Genomic DNA, 21707 nt, shown 5'->3' on the forward strand with positions numbered 1-21707 from the left:
ATATTACTGACATTTGTAAGAAAACAATCCATCAGGAGAAAGAATATCTATATTAAAACTGTTTTATCAGGAAGAGATGAAAATATATTTGTCCTTATTCCCACGGAATTAAAAGTAAAAAATAAAAATGCCCACTTACTATACTCAGAAACAATGTCGATTTTTTTTTCTTTTATAAAACAGAGCACTTAATACCACCCCATCCTTCAATGCTATTACCAATTCAATACATCTTTATACATTAATAAAAGAATATACAGTGTTAAAGTAAAGCAGACATATTAACTGTGTATTTCATAGCTCTGTGTTCCAGCAAACACAGCACAGTAACAGATCACAAACTCTGTACTGAGTGTGCAAGGCCTGAGGACTAAAACTTGTCAGACTTGGTCTGAGCTTGCTTGACCCGCCTGAAGCTTTTACTTGCTTTATCTCTAACATCAGTTCTTTTAAAAATCAGGTGGCTACGCCTAATTTGTTCTTATGTTTATACAGTATAAACATAGTTTTATAGAGATGGTAGTAACAAGAATTTATTCTATGTAAAATGAAATATTTATGAGTTTAAGATAATGATGTACAGTAGAGAAACACAGACCTGGCTTGATAGCAGAAACCTTCAGAAGTAAGACAGCATATAGAGCAGAAGAATATAGGCCTAGGATGTTAAGATGCAGGGCACAAGCTAACACTGGAGGACCAAGACTATAAACAACTCGCCAACAGTCAGTTAAAGAAACGCAGACACAGGAGCTGTACAAAACCAGCTTTACAGATGAGAAAGAGAGCAAAGAAGTATCTAAAATATGTAATACGTGCCATATATAATAAATTTGGATACAACATGGGTTTGCAGACCAATGCATAAAGAGGAAGATGTAAAAGTCTGTCAGCAGACACATTAAAATGACCCTAAGTGCATGATAGCGTGAGAGAGAAGAAATCACCAAAATGAGTACCATACTTCTTGTGAAGAAGTCAGAATAACAGCAATTCGTCATGCCCTGCCCACCTTGAACCTGTCACCACAGAACCAAAAGGGACAGTGAAAGACTTGGAATAATACCAAAAAGGAGTAGATGTTAGGAAATGTGTATAATATATTTAACTGTATTGTTATTGAGATTTTTTTTTTAATAAAGTCTTCTTTAGTTTTATTTTTCTGTAAATATTAAATTTGTACTAATAATTATTCTTTGACTAGATTGCTACGATTTCAATTTATTAACAATAATTTTTTGCTTTATGTATCAGGTGCATATCCTGTTAGCCATAACATGATTTTGAGTGTTAGAGTTGCTGTACAGGTAAGACAGGAACAAGTACATTGATTCTTCTGACAAATACCTATGCCCCAAATATTTCCTCTGGCTTTCTTTTCATACAGTTTTAACCCAATTGTACAATTTAAGGCAAAAGTCTTAGTTCTGTTTCCCTACATAAAGTTCAAGATACACACTGAGAGTTACAAGAAACATCCAAAAGGGGTGTGTATCTGAAAGAGAATTTAGAAGAACTCTCATTCCAAATTACTGTTTTGAAGAGTTCCATGCAGATTTGACCAGTTCAATCCTATGGAAATGTGTATTACACAACACTATTGAACAATTTCTTTCAGGAGTAGCCAAACGAACACGCAAATTTCTGTTTGAAAAACAAATTTTTCTATGTTTCTTTTCCTGTTTCAAACCTCATCCATAAATATGCAATCCCAAGTTGCATTTGCTGGACTGTGTTACTCACTGATTAATATGCTAACATTAGAACTGCTGTTGATTGTGACATGTCTTCTTCCCTAGTTGTATGGTATACTGCAACATTTGTGGTATACTTCTCTTCATTTAATAAATTCATCATGATGATGATTGAAATTCAAAATTGGGAAATTTCATGGAAAACTGCACATAACCTATTTTAAAGATGGTCCTCAGCAAGCTACCTGATGCCATGCCTTCAAAAGTGTAGCACGTCTTTCAATGCCTGAGTTACTGCCAAACAAATCATTCATATCACAAAAAGAAAGTTTTACACCTTGCAATGCAATGTTTTCCAAAACACTTTTGAAATAATGCTTACTTGCAACTGCTGCAGTAAGATAAATTATTTTTTTTATGATCCACAAATAACTCTCAAAATTTTATCCTTTCACTCCTCAGCCAAATCTTACAAGATACAGATGCACTAGTTTTAACTCTAATGTTTTCAAGAGACAGCTCCTGAATGCAGATTTCCTGATTACAGGAGCAAAATGTAAAAGTAAATAACTTTAGGTTTCTTAAGAAACAGTTCAGGCAACAATTTACTTCCTGTATTTAATAGTATCTATTATTTTATTGTATGTATCATATATGTTATTTCTATTTATTGTGTTATTTTTATATTAAAGTATATTGTTTACATGTATAATATTCATTATTAAAGGCATTTACATAATAATGTGCTGAAGCCTGTATCTTCAGTTGCACAACAAAATCTAATCATTTCAATTTACTGAAACATATATAACAAAAAGACTGCTAATCAGGAAAAAGGATCTCTCTGTTAGTCTTACCTGAAGGCTTCAGGTACGATTCTTTTAGATAATTTTGGAGAAACAGAATTGAAGGTTTTCTTGAAGTCTTCAAAAGTCAAAAACCCTCTACCTTTTAAATTAAGATTAGACATGAGAAAAATAATACAAATTAACTTAAAAAAAACAACTTAATACAATTATGTTTGCACAGGAGCTAAACAATTTACATTTCTGAAATGATTATACACTTTAGGTTACTGTACTTGCAGAAATATTTTAGGATGGCTACATAATATTGATAAGCAGTTTCAGAAAGATTTTATACTCATAAAGGATTTTAAAATTCCTTTGTGCCAGTGTGAACTGTTTGAAAGTACTGCCTACAATAACCACAACTCTCTTATTAAAAATCTTTAATTTTAAAAGTAGACATTTTGAATTGAAAATTCAGACTTGTGAAACTTTGAAAATATATACTCAAATATGTCAAATCATATTTGAAATCTATCATTTTCATTGACATGACTAGTCACTATGAGCACTGTGTTTCAAAAAAACACACTTTCTTCCATAACACCTTTCTCCTCCAGTTCAATCCTGCTGAAGCTCCTGAAACATACCAGCGATATCAACTGATCAGTCACTTAGGTTATAAATTCACTTCCAGATCCAACTGGAAAATAAAGCACCTTAAACCGTGCTATCACAGATGGTGTGCAGCAGATAGCAAGACAAACAAAAGCACAGTGCTTGAAACAGTTAAGTCCTTTGAAATAACTCACTAAAAATAACACTTCAAAAGCTACTTTCAGTTCACAGCAAAAAGCTGCAGTGAATGCTCATCTGATCATCCCAACATCTGATCTGCCATATGTTTCACTTTCACTTGTTTCAAGGGCCATAGTCCTATCTCAGGTCAGGAAGAACCCAGGAAAGGATCACCTCAATGTCGATTTGCTCAGAGACTTTTTTCCTTTTTTCAGTTTGGTGATGGGAAATCCTCTTTGCTGTCTAACAGGAACAAAAAAGAATCACCACATCTACTTCACAAAAAGAACTAGAGGAAATTCATGTTGCCTTGGTTTCCCTTCCTTGATCTATCATGAGGAGTGAAAACGATCTACAGCCATCACCAAGGACAGGAATGTCTAAAATATGTGGCATAAATATGAGGGCAACACATGAGTAGGAGTAACAGAGAAATAATGAGAGGTAGTACCAGCAAGTAGGGAGGGTGAGTGGCTTGAGGTTTCTTTCAACAGCTGGAGGAGCTCAGTACAACAGACAACCCAGAGATACCAACTAGAACGTTGCAGCATGCTGACCCTGAGTTTATTTAATAGTAATATTATCACCATCTTTGTTACTCTGGTACTTTTTCACTTCATGTGGCAACATCCACGACACCTCACCTTAATCTCTTCTTCTTTCCTTCAGATGTTTTGTTTTGCTTTATTATTTTAGAATTAACAGACAAAATGTTTCAGAGAATAAACTTACTTTGCACATCAAAAGCTGTGAATATTTGCCTTGTTTCAGTTGTATAGTTGTGCAGCTTTCCTTGCACTCATGAGATCTAAAAAATTTTCAAATAATATACCTGGAAAAATGGAAATAAATCTCCTTGAAAAATGTCAGTTCTATTTTTTCCCCTTTAAAATATGTATTACTATGGTCTAATAATTACGATTCATTTTAATTACAAGAATAAATACAGAAATAAAAATGGAAATAAATGTCTTCAAAGTTGGCTCATACAAACATTTCAACGTCTTTTTTAATTTCTTATGTATTTTCTGTATTTGACTATAATGCAGCTGCTTACTTCTACTAAGTTCTTGTAATCTGTCATCTCATCTTTCCTTGAACTGGAAGGAAACATGGACTTTTCTCAGTCCAAAGCACTTGCATGCCATGGATAAAGTTCCATAGATGCTGCATAAACAATGTATCTGGCATCATTCCCGGCACTGAGAGAACTCTGAAATAATCAGATATAGATTCCTATGAGAGTCACACTAAAATTGAGCGTAAGCATGGATTGTTTATTCCTCCTGTGTACTATATTGAAGTCTTTACTTGTAAATTTATCTTATCCTTTTAATGAATGAAAACTGAAAGAAATTTAAAAAGCAAACCTACTTTGCAAGTACTGTTTGAATTGACCGTTTGTTCTAAAATCGAACTAAAACATAAAATTCAGGAACAAAATTCCGCCCTCCAAACTTTAGGCCTCCTCATGAAATATGCAGATATGTGCATATAAAAATTTCTGCAATACATTTTTTGACAAACAAAACAACACTTCAGCTCAAAATTCAAACGCAGTCTAATATTTTTCTCATATTCTTCTTATATATGCTTTATGCTCATTTTTAACAATTTTATTTTCATAAGAAGGTGACATGACTGTATTCTGCAGGATTTTTTAATTCATTTTTTTTAATCTAATAACATAACAAAAGCTCTGCACTTCTCTTTCTTTTGATTCATTCAGATTCTATTCTTTCTGCAGTGCCTCAAAAGCACAGCTCCTTCAGCTCCACCTGCCGTCTCAATTCAAATCTTAGACTCCAAGCCTATGGCTTTCTGGTGTTTCTTCCCTTATTTCTTCTTGAAAAATCATACATTAAGAACTATTATAGTCTCAGTTTGCAGGATTACAAAGACATGCTGATTTCAACTGCTAGGCTCTGTACATGCACAATTTCTTTAATAACAGAGGTTGCCTAAACATACTGAACTTGCCTGCATGAACAGCTTTCCATTCAATTGGATAACTACGGAAGTGAAACCATAAAAAGCAATATGAGATTTCCATCCATTTATTTTTTTTCTCTTTCAGAGTAACATACAAGCCCAGAAAATTATAGTATACAATTTTCCAGTATAGAATGACTCCTATAATAGAGTGCCGCCTATTCATTGATCTTGAAAGTTGGCAATTTATGTGCTACTATAGCAGGCTGTAAAGCTATCTCAAACCCACAGAAAGGTCATGTTAATGGAATATTCAAACTATTTAGACATTGACAAATCCATAGTCTATCTTTATGTATTTATTCGCTTATTTTGGTTCAGGCATTCATGTGTGGGTTTTATCTTGAAAAAATCCAAGTTAAATCTTTATTATCTATTTTTGCTTAAACTAAAAATTTGAAAGTAAGGGTGTGATTTAATGAACACAGGTTTTGGCATCAATACAGAATACAGACACACAGCCCTCACAACACCCTTCAAATATATTGATACAAATTCTTGTGGGCCATGTGGTGAATTGGATGAGGGAACTTCTTGATGTAATCAACCATTTCTTTCACTACTTTTATTTTTTACAAGAATCTGTACAATCTCTATAATCTCTACAATTTGCCGCTTTGCTCCACTGGCACAACTGATAGGGTTGAGGACCAGAGGGAAAAAAAAAAGGCAGAACTATATGAATGGGGGTCTTGTTAGAGAAAGAAACACTTATTGAACTGTGCTGTAAGACTTGTGTGTTTGCTCAGGTGAACAGTGGAACAGTATCAAAAAAAATATATTTTTTAATGAATTTTTTTTTCATTACTTACCAACTCAAACACCAATATTTCAATTATTTTTCTCTGTCACTGATCTATATAATATTAAGAAATGCTACTTTGCGAAGCAAGTGAATTCCAAGTTAAATTTAACACATAAGCACTAAAAATATTCCAAAACTAAGTGAAATCCTATAATCCTCTTTAATAGCTACGGTCAGCTCCTTTATCATTAATCAACCTCAGGTTTTTCAGAACTCTAGAGACCAAGCTTCAGATTTTTATTTTATTTTTTAAAATTCATGAATGAAAAATGAGTGGAGATCATTGACTGATTAGTGTTTGTATATTACCTGAATTTTCTGGTTTCACAGAAGACATTACTGCACCCTCCTCCACCCAGAATAAAGAAGATATAACACAGTGGTTTTCTACAGAAGTGATAAATCTGAATGATTCCTGTATGATTTCCATTTTATATCAACAGTATATGACTTCTCTAAATGTTGATGTCATAGTAATACATATTGCACTACAGTGTTATCATCTATGCCATTTAAGAAAAGATTTTAAGCTAAGATTTTAAAGCTAAATGACCTGATGAAGACAAAAAGACTGACTTTTCAGAACTGTATTAGAAACTGACTGAGAGATTACTGGCAAACGTGTTTGAACAATTTAAGGAACAAAAAGGGAGTGCATGTCTAAAAAAGCACAGACATCCACTTTGGGCTGTATCTATACTGCTTTTTAGCATGACTGTGTTCGTGAATCCAAGCTCTTGCATCTATACTATTAGAATAGCAGACTGCACATACTTGCAGCACTGAAACATTTCAATGCGGGTAGACGAGACTTTGGCAGCTTTCTAAGTACAGTCCATTCTGGAGAACGGACAAGCCAAACATGCTGCGACCAGTTAACCTAAGCTTATAGTCCATTTGGCCTGCAATACTTTTCACAGCCTGTGTTGGGCAAATAGACGTGGGAGTCCTTTTCAGGAAGCTTTAATAAGATGTGCCAGAAGAGCAGCTGGAGTTAGTGAGCAGCCCTGAGCTCAGATTGCCTTTCTGTACTCCGGATGCCAAGGTGTCCTGCTGTTGGCTTCTTGATCAGCAGCAGATGCTCAGCTACAGGTGTCCTGATGTGAAGGTATGGAGTTCGGTCAGGGAAAACAGTGGGCATTTTTTTGGACACTGGACACCCAGGCACAGTGTAGAGTTCTTTTAGTTAGATCTGAGTGTAACATGTAGTATGGTGAGTGAAACTTCAGCTTGGAAAACAAAATGCTTTCATGGCTACTATTCCTGCAGTACCCTCTTTTCATTTGAAACAATGCCTGCATGTGCAGTTAGCTAGCTGAATGGGTGTTGAAACATGGCAGCACCTTAGATCAGTTAAAATATTCTGGGGGAAAAGAGTATGACTGAACCAAGCATTCAGAGATAAAAAACAAGTATTATGTCACCCAAGCATGACCCCCAAAATGCTACTAGTTACCAGAAACAATGATTCCTATGTGCTGATAAATATATCAGATGTACATTTAGTATCAGTCAAAAAATCAGGCTCACCTCTTTCCATTTTCAAATATTCCTAGTTACCTGTCTCAGAAGGCTTAACTTTAACAGTAGACAGCTCAGAATCTCTTTGAATAAGCACACAATTACAGTATTTTATAAAAAATAAAATAGAATTTTGTTAAATTATAATGAATGATTTTGAAAAAGCAAGTGAAGTATGAATGTGATTCTTATTTTTAGGTCCTACTTCCTCCAGTAAAGAGTTCATTGCTGACATCTTGTGGGTAACGTTAGAATAACTTTTAATTTATAGAATAAACGAAAACATGACCAGAAAAGATGAAGCAACAATTTACTAAAAATGTGGTTGATTGATTGCAGTTAATGATGCTAAATAAATGCTATTTCTATTGAAAAGAATTACATTAGTATGAAGCGTAGTTGAGTAAACAGTTTTGCCTCAACTTAACAAGTAACATATGCACACCATTCCCTTTTTCTTGGAAAAGCTGTTGGAAGCACTCTACTTGTCAGGGCTATTCTTTGTGACTTCTAAAGAAATATAAGGGCTGCTATTTAGTCCCTGATTTCAATCATTTTGACAATAAGGTAAGATGCACAATAATATACTCGAACTGGATACTAACAAACAATTTTTAGGGCCATGACCTGCATTTGGTTCCTATCTGGTGCACAGAAAAAATTATGTTTGCAATGAGTATATTAAAGACAACCAAAATGTTGCAGAGAACACTCACAATGCATAGCCATCAGCAAAAAGCATGGCACAGCCATGAACCATAGTTAACCGTAGATAGCGAAAGGCACAAAGAGAAGTACCTGCCTACCCAGGGCTTTTAGTGTTTTACACTAAGCAGTTTCTAGATAAAGAGCAACAGTTGCTGGAACTGTGACCACTTAAGGAGCTAGCAAAACCACTAGAGGACAGAATCACACCTGGAACAAGCGTTTTTAATTAATTTTTGTGCAGCTGCACAGACAGAATAGTTTACAGCCAGGTGGTCATAGCACTGTCTAGAGACATAGCAGGTGTAACTTGGCACCTTTACAAGAAGAAATAACTAAACCTACACCTTATTTCTTCCTGGGAGTCCTCCACTTCTATTCTCTTCCTATAAAGGAGCCATCAGTGACTTATGCACAGAAACTCCTCTTGTTTGAATGCCTTAATCAAGCTTTGAGTATTCCTACTGGAAGAAACATTCAGAGAATATAACAGAAGAAGAGCTAATTTTAACACAGATGTAAGAACAGACAGTGGAATATAGATAAGGGGAAAGTGAGCATTTTCAGATTCAGAATCCAGCAGTTAAGGCTCACTTTAGAAGCCTAAATTATTTTTAGATCTGACCCTAGCTCTCTGGGAAAATATTTACTCATAGTTGAAATGTATCAGAGATGATTGCTTTCACAGTTAAATAAAACATTTCTATGGTTTTTACATTAACTGATCATATACAAGATTTTATCTATGACCTTGTTAGGCTATTTTCTGAAAATATGTACGTGAAGAAAAAAGAAATACATAATTATTCACAAGTAACCCCTTGAATATTGCTGATGCTGCAGAAGAAAGATGAATCACAATTTCTATGCTAAATATATATGATAACATACTGGTCAAGCTTGCATTGTCATGGCATGAGAAAGACAAACTCATTGATATACATGTATTTATTTCAAAGTACTGTATGTGTTCTTTACATTCTTTTTGAGATCACTTACAGTACTAGAGTAGAAATGTAATTTCCAGAACTGCATTAAGCCATACAATTTATCGTGTACCTTCCTATGAGTACGGAGTACTCAACACATGGTTTCTCTCAATAAACCTTTTTTTTGTTAAGATTTTCATACAGAGGAAGATATATATTAGAGAAGTCAAGATTAAACACGTCCAACTTTCACTTGAATCCAAAAATAGGTGTTTTTGAGAATACCGGTTTATTATTAAGATATACACATCTTCACATCTAGTGAAACTACTGAGTAAAGAAATGGAGTGTACCACTAATAAAACACAATAATTTTGACTTAATCTCTTGATCAATAAATACAATGCATCCCTCTGCTCATCACAGTCTACAGGATACCTTCTCAGTAGGAAAGTGCTTCATTATTTTCTTTTGAAATAAATATCCCCAGATAACAAAATCACTTTAAAAATCTATAGGTGTTTCTGTTTACCCCAATTAAATTGTACAGACCCTTCAGGAAACAGTGTTCTCAGTAGTAAGACATCTATATATGCTGGATCTTACATAGACCGGATTTTCAAAACATAAAAGAAAAAAGTGTATATACCTTTGAGGGCTTGTAACCAAACAACAGTACTCCTGCAACTTTAAAGTCATCTCTGCTTAAACAGCCTTTGTTATCTTCATCACACACTTCAAAAACCTGCCGAAAGAAATTGATTTGGGTTAAAAACCAATAAACCTGACCAATTTTTTTTTTTATTTAGAATAATTGTTACGGGAAAAATAAAATAGTTCACTTAGTTCACTTGCTGAATGAACTATGCTATTAAAAAAAAAAAAAAGTGAAGATTAGTCCCATCTCTGTCAGAACTCTGTTATGGTACCTGAAGGACTAAAAGTAGTCAATTTAATTTAAAATTTTTGTTGAAATAAATTTTCCTTATTCTTTATGTGCTTAATAAAAGCCTTTTTGTAAACTTAGAAGATACTGGTACAGACTTCTAGAAACCAAATCATATTAAATTTGTTTCAGTAGGATGTTTTCTCTTGAAATACGCGTGCATGCTTAATTTCTCACTGAAGTTCCTGTATAGACAGGAACTATAGGACTGAGAGACTGGAACACAAGCGTAGTTAGGAGCCATCAAATTTTCTGAAGAACTTTTAGAAAAAAAATACTGTTTCCATATTCTATGCTTAGCTAAGAGATTAAGCACAAAACGTGTAGAAATGTACTCTGCATTTTTCCTAAGAGCTTTTCCCCCAGAAGAGCTTCAGATAGGGTTGATAATAATACATTGGATCTTCTGGTACTGAAAGATATAAACATAAGTTGTTTGGGGAAGAAATGCCACACACAGTATTACATTTGAAGTCTGTAGAAAAGTCTTAGTAAAATTACCTAAACGAGTTGAAACTTCACTACTATTTTTCTAACCGTAGCTTGCTGATTTTATTACATGCGGATAAAAGACACTTGCATTATTTGTTAACTGCAGTCACAAGCCTGTAATAAATTAGAGTAATGAGAGCCAAACGCTTGGACAGTTCATTTCGTTAGATGGAGCACGCTTTGATGTAGTCCAGGCTCTCACTTTGATTAATTTTACACCTGCTTTCCTCCCACTCCCTCCTTGAAGTCGCCGTGCAGTTATCTCATTAGCAGGGCACTTCAGCTGCAGTAATTAACACCGAGCTGAATGAATGATTATGCAAATCCCGCACCTGCCCTAAGCCGGCACGGAGCTCAAATGACGATTTATGAGGTTAATTCAGCTGGCTAGGACGTGCCCGGTTTGTGGGGTGGGCAGCACCAGGGGGCACGGCTGAGGTGGGAAGGGCCCTCGGGGGCTCCCGGCGGGGCTGACAAGGGGCATAGCACCTCCAGTGGGCTGGGGCCAGGCTTCTTCCTCATCTTCTATGTCCTCCGTCTTCTCGTCCTCCTCCTCCTCCTCCCAGGCCCAGGCGCTAGGGCCCGGGGGAAGCCGCCGCGCTCCCGGAACGGGAAGGGGCGGGCGGTGGCTGTGAGGCGCCGCGGCCGGTGTCGGGGTGAGCGAGGCTGTGGGGGTCTGTGAGGGTCTGCGTGGTGCGGGGACGTCTCCTCCTACATCCTAAATGCGTCCTGGGGAGCGCCCCTATTCCGTCCCCTTTTCCACGTGTGGGTTTCCCCCTTCGCCGTTTCTTGCTTGGCAGCCGCTGCCGTTCCCGCCTTTCTTTGTGTTCTGGGGAGCGGGGCAAGCAAGCCAGGTACGAGGTTAGGAATTATGCGAGCTTTCTGCCAAATAAAAACAAAACAAAGGTCGTGGTAACAGGCCGGTGGAGGCTAGGAAGGGAAACAGCCTTGGGCACAGCAGAAATGCACGATTTCTCTTTCTCTCCTTAATTCCTAGGACCATGCTTCAGGAAGGTGCGCACGGAAAATGGACAGTTTCGAGCAGTGATGAGAGTACCGAAGAGAACTCGGACAGTGAGAAGCCATCCACATCTTCGCTGCTGAGCGCCGCACAGGGCAAAGCGAGCGGGCCCCAGTACCCTTGCTCCGAAGCCAGGAAGGCTGCTCACAAGAGAAAAGCTTCTCCGGTGAAGTTCAGTGATAAAAGTCTTGCTCCAGAAACACCTCCAGCAGAAAAACAGAGAGCGGGCCAAGAAGGCTTAGGCTGGTGTCTTTCCAGTAGTGACGAAGAGCCCGAAGACCGAGAAAAGAGTGCCCCCAAAGAAAGGCTGAAAGAAGAGAAGTGTGATGCACCCGAAGAGCCACCTCTGAATCATAGCAAAGATGAGCGGTTGGGGAATCATAAAGCAGAGGACTATAACGAAGCACCTAGCAAAGCCCAGGATACCTGGGATTTGTTGAACGGAGGGAACCCTTTCAGGTTTTTTCTCACTAAAGTCACAGGAATTAAACAGAGGTATAATTCTGGAGCCCTGCACATAAAAGGTGAGCGAGTGACTTTTGTGGAAGTGGGCTTTTTGGGGGTGTTTGTGTGCATGAGAAAATTCCTTATAGTCTGTGGGTATTTTTAAGTGCCCAAATCCCTTGTTGTAACTGAGGCTTCATATTCTGAATGTGAACGTTGTAGGAATTGGTTCTGTTACCTGCCTTTTGTGCTTGTATTTATGCTGCCAAGTGGTTTGGACCTACTAATTCACTGTTACTTGATACAGCAGAAGGTACCACTAGTGGGTTTTTGTGGCTAGGGTTCCAGTTTCAGTACAACTGGAAGTGAACATAAGTCAAAATAGAGCAGTTTTCAGCGATGTGATACTGATGCTTTATGCTGTGTAACTAAAATTAGTTATATAGCTGATATATGGGGGGAAAAAAGCACCGTGCACCTGCAACCATCCCCTTATTCTGGAAAAATCTCTTGGGTCACCAGGCTGAATCAAAAGCAATCTTAACGGGGGGTTGTGCGCAGAGAGATAGTAAAATGGGGTAGGAAAGTTCTGTAATTCCTCCTATGGGTCCTTAATCACTTGTTCGTATACAACCGGACTGTAACTATGCCTCAACCTTAGGTGCCCCTTCTGAGCATCAGTTATTACTGAAGGCAGCCAGGTGTCTGAGACCTCAGTTGCATTACATTTGTGCATCTTTGACTACCTCGTGAACACGTTGTGGCTTTTGGCCAATCTTAAGAGTAGTTATCTTGTTAGGTGATTGCTTGAGCTGTAAAACCATTTCTGTAGAGATAGTTTATGAAATATTATGTCTTTACTAGAACATATTTGTAGTATACGTTTTCAAGTTGATTATGTGCTTCAGTTTTTCAGGTTTTCGGTGCTCAATCTGATAAGTATTCTGTGCTCCCATTAATAAAACACAGTAAGGATGCGTGTCCTGCAATCAGTCTGCTGTGTAGCCCTCATGTAGTTCAAGTTTCTAGTCTATCTACCTGTGTTGATTGACAGGGTATCAGACAAAGCTGTGGGCAGTTGTATTCTTCTCCTTTCTCCCTTTAAAAAGAATTGAAAAAAAAAAAAGTGAGGAGAATTGGATCTGCTGTCAGTACTAGTACAAACAGCCTGCAACAGATAAGGGCACAGTTAAGACTTAAGACTTATGGTTACTACCCTGCCACAGTTTTCAAGGCCTCTATACAGGGGAGAGAGGAGTGTAATGTTCCTTTCTCCATCTGATCTTAGTCTTTCTCCTAATGAGTTTTTGCACTTGGTTTCCTACTTTGGAGGGATAATGCTATTTAAAACTGTAAGACTGTAGTCATTTCACGGCAGAACCAGGAACTTGAATATTCACGTCAGTAAACTTAATTGTGAATGTCTGCTGCACAAAGTGTGAACAATCTGGCACTCATGTTGTAGTAGTTATCGTGCTGGTCAAGATGCAGGATGTTTACTTGAACTTTTTTACTCAGTTGTGTCTTAATGTTTTTAATAGATATCTTGTCTCCTCTTTTTGGGACTCTCATATCTTCTGCTCAGGTGAGTTTCTTGTTTGTCAGATTGACTTTGCTTGTTTATTTCACTTTGTTAACCTCCAACCTGATAATCCATGTTTGTTATGTAGCTGATGCAAGTAGGGAACCTCATTAAAATATAGAGGGAACCCTAAATGTTTTTCAACTGTCTTGTGACTGGTACTGCTTAATATCTTTATCAGTGACGCAAATCCCACAGACAGTGGGATTGAATGCACCCTCAGCAAGTTCGCAGGTAACACTAAGCCGAGTGGTGGTGTTGATACAACAGAAGGAAGAGATGCCATCCAAAGGGACGTGGATAAGCTAGAAAAGTGGGTCCATGTGAACCTAATGAGGTGCAAGGTGTTGCACCTGGGTTGGGGCAGTTCCATGCAGGAGTACAGACTGGGAGAATTCACTGAGAACAGCCCTGCAGAGAAGGACTTAGGGGTTCTGGTGGACAAAAAACTTGACATGAGCCAGCAGTGCGTGCTTGCAGCCCAGAAAGTCAACTGTGTCCTGGGCTGCATCAAAAATGGCCAGCAGGTGGAGGGAGGTGATTGACCCCTGCCCCCCCCGCTCTGCCTTTGTGAGGTCCCCCTTGTACCTAGGGCCCCCAGCACAAGAAAGATGTAGATATTTTAAAGCAAGTCCAGAGGAGGGCAATGAAGTTGATCAGAGGGCTGGAGCACCTCTCCTATGGAGACAGGCTGAGAGAGCTGGGGATCTTCATCCTGGAGAAGAGAAGGCTCTGGGGAGACCTTACTGCAGTTTTTCAATACTTAATTGGCACTTATAAAAGAGATAGTGAGCAACTTTTTGTTTGGGCAGACAATGACAGGGCAAGGGGGAATGGTTTTAAACTAAAAGAGGGGAGATTTAGATCAGGGATTAGGAGGAAGTTCTTCACTCAGAGGGTGGTGAGGCACTGGCACAGGCTGCTCAGAGAGGTTGTGGATGCCCCATCCCAGGTGTTCAAGACCAGGTTGTATGAGGTCCTGGGCAGCCTGGTCCAGTAGGTGGCATCCCTGCCCATGGCAGGGGGATTGGAACTGAGTGATCTTTAAGTTCCCTTCCAAACCGAGCCATTCTAGGAAATACAAAAAATAATCCCATGTTCTTCTTAGAATTCAAGTGTTTATAAGACCATCTCATGTTCTGGGAATATGCAACTGAAAAATGCATCTTTATGTAATTGTAAGTGGTTTAAAAAAAAAAAGTGAGTGTTGCAATCTAGGAATACTTTTTTTATTGCATGGAAGCTCTTCCTATTCTTATCTTTCATGGTGTAAACATGATAAAGAGATGGTTCTTGCACTGCAGCTTTTACATCATGCACATGATTCTTTTTGTCTGCATGCTAAACTTCATGAACGCTAACAAGTTCTTTTTGAAAAACTCAAATTCATCCTTGAATTAAGAGACGTGAAAGAAATCAGTTGAAATTCAAAAATGTACTTGTTCTTAAAATGTGCTGTTTGAAGTTTTTATACTGTCGTTCTGTGATGATGCATCATGGTGTGTTCATATGGTGTAAGTGGTAATGAGTGATAACTTATGCATTTTTATTCCATTGTTTCGACAAATAGTTGTTTTCTTTTTAATGAGCTTGTTTTCTTTTTATATGCACAAGTTTAACTACTGCATAGATGTGGAATGGCTCGTTAGACAGTATCCACAGGAATTCAGGTATGTTTATTTTCCAAAGGTGAAATAACAGTTTTCAAGTAATTTTGTTCATGAGAGTTCATCTTAAAATTGAATGATAAACTTTTGCTTACCCTGGGGAATTACTTTTACTGGTTGTGTATGTGTAGGCTATCATTTTTTTACTTTCATACTTATTCCACAGTTGTATTTCTCTATTGATTTCTTGCTTTTTTTAAAATATATTAAATGGACAGAGTTCAGTATGGCTGGTTTCTGATTTTTTATTAGTCACTATTTTAAAGGCCCCACTGTGCACCAACACTACAGTGTAGTAGATGACCTATGAAGATGGAACAAGAAGCCTTGTGCCATACAATTTACAGACCCAAGGAAAAGATAATGCATGAGGAAGGAGGGAATGTAGGAGGAGCATAAGAAAATTGTGTGAAAATGACTTGGATGTTATGTAATGGCTGGAGTTGCTGGATATTGTCACGAAAGTAGTTCTTATTTCCTTGAAGTTATATTCTCATAATGGCAACCTGCAATACAAAGTGAACTTAAGTTTTCTTTCCTGTTTCGTATTTTCTACAAAATTCAGTAGAACAGAGTATTAGGAAATAAAAATGAAACTGCTGCTAAAATAGACCTAGCTTCTCCTTTCTTTCGATCTTTTCTGTAAAGAAACAATAATTAAATTCTTATATATTCACATTCCCTATATCAGTACTTGTGAGATCTTATTTGTCTATTTCCAGCTATACAGATGAGAGTTCCTTACAAGATCCTGTACTACTAGTTCTTATTTTCAAGTTTGATTTTTCTCCATATACCTTGTTTTCTTTTTTTCCATTAAAATTTTCTAACATCTTTCTCTTAGAGAATTATATAGTATTTAATATATTTTTTTGAGTTAGTAAGGCATGTAGACTTCAGTGCCATCTTTCTGATGGGCCACTGGATTTAGGAGCCAGAAGTCATAGCTACATCAAAAGCTGGTTTGGGCTGATTCATTTAATGTTTTAATAGTAATTTCATTCTATTTCAGGAAGAAGCCATTGTTGATAGTTCATGGTGAGAAGAGGGAATCCAAAGCTGAACTGCTTGCACAAGCACGCCCTTTTGACAACATTAGTTTCTGTCAGGTAATTGACACTTTTATCATCCTTGGGTTGAAATTAACCGATCTATTGCTCTCAATATTGTTGTGGATGGAAAGAGAAACACCTTGTATGGGAAGTCAAGAATTTTTTTTATCCTTGAAGGAGTATCCTTGTCAGGACCATAGGAACATGTAAACTATGGTTGTAGTGGTCTGTGATTACGGTAGGCTGCCACTCACAAAAAGTTTGCACAGGATGGTTGCCCTCAAAAATGTTATATGGCTCACAGAGGAGGGGTGGACCTTCTCTGCTAACACATTGTGCTCAAATTCTTGGCCTGGCTGAAAAGGAAGCACTGACTTAGTCCTAGTGTTACTGTAAACTTAAGCTTAATCAAGGAATTAATTTTAGTCCAAATATGTCTTACACAAGAAAATACTATTACAAATAGTCTCCACAACACTGTTAAAACTGCTATGAGCATGCTGCCTCATATCTACTGTTTTCTCTCTGATGTTATACTTACTCTTTTGCTGTCCATGAGTCCTAAAGTTACTGGTTTCAGCCTGGATGAGAGGGGTGGTGGTAGCAACTTGAGAGTGGTCCAGGATTTTGCTGGGAGGACAGCATTGTTGATGGCAGGGGTATCTTTGAGATGTTTATGTTGAAATTTTCTTTTTTCTCAGGCAGTCTGGCAACCACAAGCTTTCTCAAAATTACTGTATTGATGCCAAACATAGTGAGTTCTCAAAGGCAGGTTCTCTGGGCTGCTGTGCGCTGTACTGATCAGGTGTTTACACTAAGTGGTGGACTAGCAACCAATTTTTTTATTACATTCAGAGTTTAAATGTTAACAACAAATCCATGGTTTTGCACATAGCTTTTTCACACATAAGAATTCAGATGTAATGTATCCCATATGATAGACTTGGCAGTGTAGTCATTAGCAAGTAGTAGGGACAAATTGTGTTTGTGATGGCTTTCCTGTTTGGTTATACTGTTTCACGTTCTTTCAGCAGCCCATGCGTTCCACTATGCCAGTACCCCAAAATGAGATGTAAATATTTGCTCCACTTCTGTGTTAACTAGGCACAATGTTGGAGCCATCATTGACTGAAACGTCTCTTAACATCTGTAACTTGTGTTTTATCCTTTCCCTAGAAATCGTGTTTTAAATGTTCTTCTTAGTAAGAGCAAAGCACTGAATAAAAAAGCATTTCTGTCTCTGGCTTCTGGCTTTTCTTTGCCACATTAGCCACTAAGCTGCTTGTGACAGTTACCATATGCTTCAGAATGACAGAATGGCTGAGGTTGGAAGGCACCTCTGGAGGCTGTCTGACTCAACCCCCCTGCTCAAACAGGGCCACCCAGAGCAGGCTGCCCAGGACCATGTCCATGTGGCTCTGAAGGTCTCCCAGGAGGGAGACTCCACAACCTCTCTGAGCAGTCTGTGCCAGTGTGCAGTCACCTGTGCTTCCTGGTGTTCAGACAAAACCCCCTGTGTTCCTATTCATGCCTGTTGTCTCTCATCTGGTCCATGGGCACCACTGAAAAGAGCCTGTCTCCATTCTCTTTGCACCTTCCCTTCAGGTATTTAAGGATCCCCCATGAGTCTTTATTTCTCTAGGCTGAACAGTACCAGCTCTCAGCTTCTCCTCACGGGAGAGATGCTTCAGTCCCGTAATCATCTTCATGGCCCTCTGTTGGACTCTACAGCATGTCCATATCTCCCTTGTGCTGGAGAACCCGGAACTGTTCGCAATACTCCTGTTGTGGCCTCTGCAGTGCTGAGCAGAGAGGAAGGATCACCTCCTTCAACCTGCTAGCAATGCTCCTACTAATGCAGCCTATCATTAGTTTCCTTTTCTGCAAGGGCAGGCTACTGGTTCCTGGATCCCTAGGTCTGTTTCTACAAGGCTGACTGTTTCTGAAAATATTGCTGGTTGAAGGAATTCTGTTGTAGCAGATCCAGCAAACAATTACATTGCAATTTAAAGTACAGTTTCTAGCAATTAGTATATTTAAAGATGATGGGGGATAATGTATTTTGTGATCTGTCCACTAGAGAGCAGTGAAGTGAAACAAAATAAAGGTGAAGCACCCTTCTTCCTTTAATGTTCTTGCATATGAGATGTGCGCAATGGTAGTTTTTAATGATTGTCTCTTTCATTTTATAGGCTAAACTGGATATTGCATTTGGAACTCACCACACGTAAGTAGCAGCTGTGAAGCAGAATGCTCTTCTTCTAAAGATGACCCCCAGACCTGGTACATGCAGTTACTGTGTTTGGTCTAGTAACCAGTAACTAATGTGAGAAAGTATTTAGGGAACAGGAAGATAGATTATTACTGTATGTGAAGACAGAATTCTGAAGGAAAGGCCTTGATCCAATATATATTATATACTGATCCAATTTGAAAGTAATGTCTTTCATGTTGTATATGTCTACTTCATGGATCTGCAAGTTATTTTAAAGCCAAAAAATGGGGTTTCATAGAAAAACTGCTGACTCTTAGAAATTTCCTTCATTGTGTTGTATTTATAGGTGATCGGGTTGTTCTCCTTTACGGAAACAAATGAAATAATAAGTAGATGTGAGGTGTGCTAGTTATACAACTGGAGTCAGTGAACTGTAGGTACTAGCTGTTAACTCATGCCTTGATACCAAAACTGTAACGTGGACTTGATCAGTCACTGGCAGGTTGGACAGAACACTAATTTACAGCTCTGTGTCCATGTTGACTGCAAAAAATCCAGAAGCAATTACTGAATTTTGGGATCTCTTCAAAGAAAAACTTGAGTTTGATATTGTGGGAGTGTCACAGAGGGAATGTCATAGATTGCGAGCAATAGATAAGAACAGATTCAATCCATATTCCATATAGTGAAGGTCTTTGGTTTTAGGGCAATTCAGTGTTTTTTATCAGTTAATCATTTTGACAATTCTTTTATAAAACATGGCTCTTTTATCTGCGAAGTAATAAGTTTATTTGAAAGAGCATAGCAAATCTGAAAGGATTCATCATTGCTTTTGGAAGTCAGTCACCGGAGATATGAAGCTGTGCTCTGGAATAAATCATGATGTTGACAAAATGCACAGCAATAGTTTAATGACTGTTGTGCAAGTCTGACATGCACATAGGGCAAAACACTTCAACTTCAATCTATGGAGAACAGAACAAGTCTTTTGAAAATTATTTTCTTGGAGCATTTTAAAGAGTTATTAGGTTATTTCCCACTCTGTATGCTTGAAACAAACGAAGTGTTATATATTCTATTTTTAAGGAAAATGATGCTCTTGTTATATGAAGAAGGTCTTCGAGTTGTGATACATACATCCAATCTTATTGCTGATGACTGGCATCAGAAAACTCAGGGGTAAGCAACAATCTCTAGCATGTCTTTTGATTACCTGCTATTAAGTTGTGAATTTGTATGATTTGTTGTGTGTTAGAGGTCTGTTTTCTTGATTGTGCTAGATACGCAACTACTCCTGTCATTAAACACTCAAATATGTTGGAAAATCAGGCTTTACATAAGTACTAAAGAGAATTTAAATATCATTTTAATCTGATGTGTCAAAACAATTGGAAATATATAATTTGGGCCTTATTGTCTTTGCTGGAAAATAATCAGCATTTGGAGCGTATGAATCTCAACTGACCTGGTGACATAATAAACACGTGATAATTCTTGTACTTTTAAATTGTTTAAAGATCTGTTACATAGTAGGCAATAGAGAATTCTCCCCTGGGGAGTTCTGAGGATGTGAGAGATGAGGGACAGTCTTACAGTTGTTGGAGCATTTCTGGTGCAAATTATAAATATACCTATGTGCTCATGACTGCTTATTTTGAGATACCACAAGTGTTCGTTGGGAAAATGAGATGCCTGCAGTGGAGACTCAAACTTTTTTTGCTCATACTATCACTGGCAACAAGAATTCTTAGCTCTGTGCCAGACTGATACTGTGAAATGTATCAGTACTGTTACAGGAATCATATTGTCAGGGCTAAGGATCTGTCAGTTTTAGATCATCAAATCTAGCTAAGATCTGTCAATCTATTCAGTTTTGCAAGTCCAGCCATTTTCTTAGCTTGCATAAAAGGCTGTTCATCAAAATCAGCTTTGAGGTACACACATAACAATCTTGAGGCTTTCTTTTTTTATTCCTTCGTATAAATAAACTACAAGATATAAAGCATTGAATGGCATGGAAGAGGCTGAGGACAGTTTTTCAATAGACATTAGGTTTCATGAAATAAAATTATCACTTAAAAATAAGAAAAGGATTTCTTTGCAACATGCAGTTGGTCTGTGAGCTCCTTGCAAAAGGATGCTCTAGGTAATTAAAAATTTTAATGGGTTTGGAGGGAAATGGAGTCAAAATTCATGCAATATCATCGAGAAATAGGTAGAAGCTTCCTGAGTTGGGGTAGTTACCTTTGAACATCTGAAGTCTTGGACAGTCCCAGGGGAGGTTTAAGTTTAATGCTTTTCATAGGTATCTCCTACTTCTGGAGACAGGACAGTAGATCTGATGATCCAGTGCTACAAGTCTTAACACTGTTAAGATTAAAAAAAAAACACAGACCTAGAATGGTGGTAGCTGTCAAGGCCTGGTCTCTGGTTGCTTTCTACTGTAAATAAAAAAATTTACGTCCTGAGCTGGCTGTTACCTTAGACTAGTATCAGATCTCTTACTATGCTAGGACAAGGTGAAATATTAATATATTATGTTAACCTTAATATAGCAACCTTCTGTTCTCTAGGCAATTTTTCTGGGAGCATTTGTTTTAGTTAACTCTCCACAGTAGCTTAGGATTTAAGATTTCTTAGTCAAATGACTTGAAATTGGCCTTTCAGATGTCACCGTCATCTTGATATCCATCTTGCTACCATTGAATATGACAAGGTTTTGAGGCTTTTCACCTGTCTGAAGCAAGTTCTTATAAGCTTTTTGAGTGGCAAAAGTACAGCCATTGATTTCTTGCCTTTAAATTCTCTTACTTTGGGATTATTTTGGGCTTTAGTATTTTTGACAGCCAGCTTTTCAGAAAGCCAAGAAGGCTTGAAAATACTTATATGGGGTGCTTAACATTGTCCTTCTTGTCAAACATTAAAATATTTTTTAGCTTATGCACACTGCAATAATATGCAGTGTTACCAATATGATGGATCACGGGCTTCTGTATGTTTTATTGACTTCTGAATTACGATCGATAACTCCACAAAAATATTGATGCTGCAGAACC

The 21707-nt window shown here is 37.7% G+C and overlaps 2 protein-coding genes across 3 annotated transcripts in view; one reads left to right on the forward strand and one right to left on the reverse strand.

Annotated features, from left to right (window-relative positions):
- The window catches only part of EFCAB11 (EF-hand calcium binding domain 11), a 60128-nt gene extending 48841 nt beyond the window's left edge, over positions 1-11287 (reverse strand). Inside the window, exons 1-5 of the mRNA XM_050711138.1 lie at positions 11160-11287; positions 9882-9977; positions 4092-4112; positions 4013-4061; positions 2552-2642 (exon numbers count right to left, since the gene is read on the reverse strand). Coding sequence (XP_050567095.1) covers positions 2552-2642; positions 4013-4061; positions 4092-4112; positions 9882-9977; positions 11160-11192 — 290 coding nt within the window. The 5' untranslated portion in view covers positions 11193-11287. The remainder of the gene's footprint in view (positions 1-2551; positions 2643-4012; positions 4062-4091; positions 4113-9881; positions 9978-11159) is intronic.
- Positions 11196-21707, forward strand: part of TDP1 (tyrosyl-DNA phosphodiesterase 1) — a 44443-nt gene continuing 33931 nt past the window's right edge. The window contains exons 1-7 of one of the 2 annotated variants that reach the window (XM_035539234.2): positions 11196-11326; positions 11668-12215; positions 13677-13720; positions 15332-15387; positions 16397-16493; positions 18629-18663; positions 19738-19830. In XM_035539234.2, the coding sequence (XP_035395127.1) occupies positions 11672-12215; positions 13677-13720; positions 15332-15387; positions 16397-16493; positions 18629-18663; positions 19738-19830 (869 nt within the window). In that variant the 5' untranslated portion in view covers positions 11196-11326; positions 11668-11671. Of the gene's footprint in view, positions 11525-11667; positions 12216-13676; positions 13721-15331; positions 15388-16396; positions 16494-18628; positions 18664-19737; positions 19831-21707 lie in introns of both variants that reach the window. The other variant, XM_035539235.1, reaches the window with a different exon arrangement.

Source organism: Cygnus atratus, chromosome 5, assembly GCF_013377495.2.
Source record: "Cygnus atratus isolate AKBS03 ecotype Queensland, Australia chromosome 5, CAtr_DNAZoo_HiC_assembly, whole genome shotgun sequence".
Classification (NCBI taxonomy): domain Eukaryota; kingdom Metazoa; phylum Chordata; class Aves; order Anseriformes; family Anatidae; genus Cygnus; species Cygnus atratus.